Source organism: Nicotiana tabacum, chromosome 4, assembly GCF_000715075.1.
Source record: "Nicotiana tabacum cultivar K326 chromosome 4, ASM71507v2, whole genome shotgun sequence".
In the NCBI taxonomy this organism is placed as follows: domain Eukaryota; kingdom Viridiplantae; phylum Streptophyta; class Magnoliopsida; order Solanales; family Solanaceae; genus Nicotiana; species Nicotiana tabacum.
In genome coordinates this window covers 69,126,908-69,132,969 of record NC_134083.1, presented here as the reverse complement: position 1 = coordinate 69,132,969, position 6,062 = coordinate 69,126,908, and the positions used below count along the sequence as shown (strand labels likewise).

General features: G+C 37.2%; 1 protein-coding gene across 1 annotated transcript; it reads left to right on the top strand.

The window, feature by feature from the left end:
- Positions 1-246: 246 nt before the first annotated feature.
- On the top strand, positions 247-5,130 carry LOC107832441 (uncharacterized). Its single transcript, XM_075251988.1, has 7 exons — positions 247-773; positions 2,857-2,972; positions 3,048-3,136; positions 3,216-3,290; positions 3,562-3,669; positions 4,099-4,194; positions 4,441-5,130. The coding sequence occupies exons 1-7, from the start codon at positions 376-378 to the stop codon at positions 4,714-4,716; spliced, it is 1,158 nt and encodes a 385-aa protein (XP_075108089.1). The 5' UTR covers positions 247-375; the 3' UTR covers positions 4,717-5,130.
- Positions 5,131-6,062: the final 932 nt, after the last annotated feature.

Sequence of the window (6,062 nt, the reverse complement as noted above, 5' to 3'; positions counted from 1 at the left end):
ATTATTTAATAATCTCGGTGGGTTAAAATCAATTACAGTATAGTTTTGCTTTGCGAAAAATAGGCTGATACATGACCATACGGAAATGTATAACCATATGCATACTTTAGAATTGTGAATTTTCTACCTCTGGGAAATAGTTTGATTTTATTTTTCAGAAACTAAAATCTTTTTCTCAATCCAAAAGCCTTTAGTTTTGATGACCTAATTTTTTAAGTTGTGTAAAATAAAACTGAAAAGATATTTGCAATAGCTGAAACCAAAACCACAGAATGAAAAGTTGCAACGTTGTCACAGCAGTGTTCACAACTAGGAGGCCATGAGAGCCAACACGATGACCATCTCTCCTCTTTCTCCAATTCTCAACACCAAGAAATGAGAATTCTCACTTCTCCTTTCCCAATCTTTGCCCCTCACTCTAATAATTTCCTCTCCTTGCCTTTGAAATCCTTTGTTCCTACAACAAAATGCAGAGTTTCCATAAAACCACCACCCCCTAACTTCGACTTCATGACTGAATTTTTCAGCGCTTCTCGGGATGCTATTGAAGAAAGTCATCCAGAATTGCTTGATTTGGCTGATAGTGGAACTCTGTTTCTGATAAAGAAGAGCCAATATGGGCCTGTTCCATCTTGGAGAAGCGAATTTGTGGAACCAGAGGCCATTTGGCTTATTGGAACGAACCATCTTTCTTTGGAATCGGCCGTGGATGTTGAAAGGGTCATTCGTGCTATTAGGCCTGAGAATGTGGTTGTAGAGCTCTGCAGAAGCAGGCAAGTAGCTCTGTACAAAATTTATGTTCCTTAATTCCTACTTTCTGCTTTATCCTCATGTTATTGCTAGCTGCTTGACATGGCTAGTTTATGTTTGAGATTTTAATTTTTAAGATGAAATAGTCTTAAAATGAGGGTGAATGGGAAATGGAGGGAAAATAAAATTTTTGAGTAAAATTTTAAGTTTCCCCCTCTTGACAATGAGACATTGTCCCATATTGGAAGAGGAAGAGATTTTTGGTGGGTATATATATAATTGCTCTTCTTGTAGCTCTTAAAGAGTTGAGAAGAAAGCAAGCCTCGCGCCGTCGTCGCTCGGCTCGGCTACGGCTACGGCTACGGCTTCGGCTTCTATTTGTTAATAGTAAATATTAACGTAAGATTATCCGCATTTGTAACGGATATTTTCCAATCCGTGTATTGACCATTTGGCAGCCGCCTAATGCTCTTCCCACCATGAATGTGCTTGCTCCACAAACAAGCTAATGCTTGCTCCACCATGGAGGGTGGACGATTGGTCTTCTTCAACACTGGCTGCTATATATATGTGCATCAGCTATTGAAGAAAGACACACAAGACACAAACTGAAATCGCTCAACAGATTTGGCTATACATTGCACTCCTTCCTCTCAGCATTTCCATACGATTTTCTGAGTTTCTACTCCTTCGTTCTGCATTGTTTTAACTTCAAACAAAGCAACTGTAAGTGTGATTTGCTACCGAACTTTGTGTTCGCTGAAACACTGGGGTTTGAAGTACCGCTACACCAGCTATACCAGTGTATGATTCGTTCTATCCTGGGAGGAAATAATCCATTACCTTGGGTACTAGGAGGGGATTAAATTCCTTAAGGAAACACTGTGAATTCAGTGGGCTCAAATTAATTAATGTTTCATTACGATAACTTATATTTTGCAGAATTATTATTTACAAATACAGCAATATTGGCGGGACTAACAGTTTAGTTCGTTTTGGTTGTAATTTGTTAGTTGTGCTGGAGCGAGGAATTCTAGAAAAGGGGATTGAAAAATGCTATGCTAACATCTGCCACTTGTCAGGAGGATTCCACAATGTAGAGATACACAAAAAAATAATTTTTACCCTAATTACGCAATATAATTTTTAAAGAAGTGGATTCAATCGAACCTCCTTCCAAATAGGTAGCTCAGCCACTGCTAGTGAGCTGTGATTAATTTTGTCATTCTATTGAGAGTGTTCCAAGTTGGTTGAGGGAATGAGTTGTTGACTCTTATTTTATAGTCTTGAACAATCCTCACCTCGTGAACTAGCTGTACGGTTGAGTTAGAGCCAATATCTATTCTCTTCCAATGATATCAAAGCCGTAGTCATTCCTACTTTTCGTTTAATCAATGTTGGGATTCCATGTTATGTTGTCACGCATCATAAGTTCAACACGTCCGTATGTTCAATAGTAGGTGTGATGTGATGTTGAGTCTCACACATTGGTTGAGATGATGAGTTGTTATATCCTTATATGGTCTTAGGCAATCCTAGCTTCATAAGCTATCTTTCGGCATTGAAGATCCAAGGTCCATTTTTTTTTTGGCACACTCTTGTTCATGTTACTATTTACCTTATGTCGGTTTTCTTATTGCTCTATTATTTTGTTGTTGTTATTGTTCTTGTCTTCATTATTTTCAACATGGCTTCTTCACTATTGTTTTTCTTTTTAAATCTGCTTAGAATTGCTTTTCTTGAGCCAAGAGTCTACCACAAACAACATTTCTACCTCCACAAGGTAGGGGTAAGGTCTGCGTACACATTACCCTCTCTAGACCCCACACTGTGGGAACTAGTATACTGGGTATGTTGTTGTTGTCGTTGTTGTTGTTTATGTTACTATAATTTCAACTATTCTCATGGAGATAATGAGGGATGTCAAAGATATCTGGTAGCATTTCGTGCAACAGATCACATTATGAAATGCTATAATTTAGAGGCGCCTGTCTTTAATCTTCATGTGCTATCACCATGCATTCTTGCCCCTCCAATTAATTTACATCAGGTGTGATTGTAAACTGGTTATCTCCATAGCTTAACTTCACCTGTTGCAGAGTTCAGGGCTGGCATCATGTACATTTCAGAGGATAATGATCTCAATCAGCCCTTAAAATCAAACATGTTTTCTTTGAGTGGGACCGGGTTTTTTGGTGCTGTTGGCCGTAGCATAAACTTGGGTAATTTCTAACCTTTTGCTTTGTATGCTATCTATGCCTACAGAATATAATTCATCAAGCTATTTCATATGATAGGAGGTCAAACTGCTCTAGCATTACGAGTCTTGCTGGCGCTTTTCTCTTCAAAAATGTCTGCAGGTGTTAATCGTCCTTTTGGAGATGAGGTAGTTCTCTATAAGATGTTCCTTTTCACAACTAGGATATTTCCAGAGGCTTAACGAAGTTTGCTGTTTCTAATTGCAGTTTCGTGCTGCTCGAAAGGCTGCTGAGGACATTGGTGCTCAAATAGTATTGGGGGATCGACCAATAGAAATAACTGTATGCCGCACTTATATTTCCATTTCCTAGGTTAAATTTGGATTTAGTGAAGTGGTAAATTTACTTTCTCTCTTTATTTGACAAGTTGGAACAACGATTCATATGACTTCTCTTTTATATATTAGATGGATGGTACTACATGGTCTTATATGTAAAGCAAGAGAAGTTAATCTGCTCTATGCTTACGTTTGTCTGAGTGTCCTCATGGGATGTGCTATTTTATCTTACCTGTAATGCTAGATAGTTTATTTTTATTTACTTCTGTGTTCAGCTTGAACGAGCATGGACTTCGCTAAAGTGGAATGAGAAGATGAACTTGATGGTCTCTGTCTTTAGCGGAATTACCTCATCTGCTGAACTATCAACTAAGGCATTAAAGGTTTTTCCCCCATCTCTATGAGATTTCTCTGGATACTGACGATGATTGTTACTTATCAAGTTTTTCAACCATTACCTCTTACATGCATAGAACTTTGATAGCAAATTAATTGGCTGGCAGAACCTAAATGGCATTATCATATATGCATTTTCGTCCATATTTTCTTTAAGTAGCAGTTACAAAAATTGATGCCTGGAGGACCATCCTCCCTCTCCAACACCACCACCCCAAAGGGCCAAAACGAAAAGGAAGAGAGCAGTTTTTTAACTTCTCTGTCTTTTTTAAGGGTTTTTCCTGTTCTCTGCTCTCTTCAGGCGGCAAGTTGTGCTGGTAACATACATGCAGTGCCATTCTATCTTACATGGTTGCCTGTACGTTATCTCTCCATAGATTCAAATTCCATTTTCTTTGTTTTCTGTGTTGTTGCAGGAATCAAATTCTGATGATAGCAACTTTCAACTGTATGAGAAGCTAAGCTTTACATATCCATCTCTTCTACAGCCACTCCTACATGAACGTGACACGGTTAGTTGGTCTTCCCTTAAATTTCTCTAGTAATCTAGAACAAGCGCAAACATCTCATTGGGAGAACGCATAGCTCTTTAGTAATGAATGTCATGGCAAAATTGGCACTGGTTTTCAGATCAAATTGACCTGAGAAGTGCCGATTAATTTATATATCCATTAAACCATATTTGGTCAAACTCCTTTTATTTTCCCCAATTGCTAGTGACAGTCTTTTCTGTTATTTCCATGTGATTGTTACTATAGTTTCTTGCATGGTCTCTGAAGAGGAGTAAAGCTGTGAACAAAAGTAAGCAAGTGCTAGGGATAATTGGGAAGGGCCACATGAATGGAGTTATATATTCTTTGGTGTCTGATCAAGGGAACTTGCGCTTTCGAGATCTAGCTGGGAACAAACCTTCAAAGCAGCTCTCTGGCTGGGCTACTACTATATTTGGAAACTTGCTAAGAGACACTGCAATCGGTTTCCTACTATGGCTCTTATATGAAAAAATAACCAGTGGATTGAAACTTATTGATTAAACTCTAATACCAACTTCCAGGCTTCTTATACACTCAACTTACACAGATGAATACTTGTATCTGGACAGCCATTAGGAAACAAGATCGACTCCAATTTTGTGAACTATTTCTCAAGCAAGATAGCAGAGTCATCGAAGAGTTGTGAAGAATGGAATAGTTAACATCTCTCATTTTAAGTTCTTCGATGGTAATATAATGTCTTTTCAAGAAATGTGCTTATAGTCTTCAAATAGTTAAAGAAGATGCTGAGCTACAATATAGTATATTCTAGTGGAAATCCTTCTATATTAGGAAAGTTCACTGATGCTTGGTTGGATTAATGATAAGGAAGATTCCTCTTCCACAAAATACTTGTTTCCCAGTGTTTGGTCACAATAATACTGATTGATCTGAATGGTAGATGCTCTATCAAAAGCTTAGCTTTTTATTGTCAATTCTCAAGATGTTAGACTTAAAAAAGAACGGATCCGTAATTGATGATTATGTTCTGAGACCCGCAGAGTAAGATGGGAAACAAACTTGCAATAGAACATGATTTTAGGAGATATTAAGAAGTTCTTTTCATGTTTGTGGTACTTCGTAAAGAGGATAAGGGGAAAAAGAGAAATTAATCATTTCTTTGTCATAATCTGGTGAAGGCAATACAATAGCCTGTCTCAATGTGCAAGCAAATTCTCGTAAATAGAAAATAAATTACTTATTCCCTCCGGTCTATTTTAATTGATTTTTTTGTTATTTTCAAATATTAATGAATTCATCTTTTAGCATTAATTAACAATAAAATGAACCATATTAATCTCAATTTGTTTATTAGAAATGTAACAAATACACCTAGGCTCTTTACTCAAAGGGCAACTTAAAAAAAAAGGTTACTTCCTTTTTGGCTATAGTAAAGCACAGTACAACTATAAAAGCATGGCACCGAGCCTCTAAATGCTCATAAAACATTAATGGGCTTCAATTTCTTGGTTCGTTCATGCACTTGCCAAACCAACTTATGTTTAATTTCTACTCAAAAGAATACTTTACAAGCTAAGAACCATTTAGAAAAGAAACGGTTAGCCCAGAAGATTGTTGGAAAGCTGATTCCGAAACATTAGAAGCTCAAGTATCGGGAAAGAACGTGTGGAATAGGGATGTGAAAAAGAAGAAACAGTCCTAGACCTTATTTTAGCGGTTTAAAAAATAGCTATAATATCATTGTGTAGCATTAGAAGCTCAGCTAAAACCATTTAGCTGTTTAAAAAACAGCTCAAGTATCCGGTACACTGTGCCATACACGTGATAAATTGTTAGAATTTCATGTTGTATCAACCTAGCTATCTTGTTACATAACTTACAAACTC

What these genes read in the sequence shown, in the direction of transcription:
- LOC107832441 (XM_075251988.1), top strand. Translation starts at nt 376, where the DNA reads ATGAGAATTCTCACTTCTCCTTTCCCAATCTTTGCCCCTCACTCTAAT. An exon ending in TGGCCGTAGCATAAACTTGG is followed by an intron (nt 2,973 to 3,047) that starts GTAATTTCTAAC and finishes TTCATATGATAG; the next exon opens with GAGGTCAAACTGCTCTAGCA. An exon ending in ATCGACCAATAGAAATAACT is followed by an intron (nt 3,291 to 3,561) that starts GTATGCCGCACT and finishes TTCTGTGTTCAG; the next exon opens with CTTGAACGAGCATGGACTTC.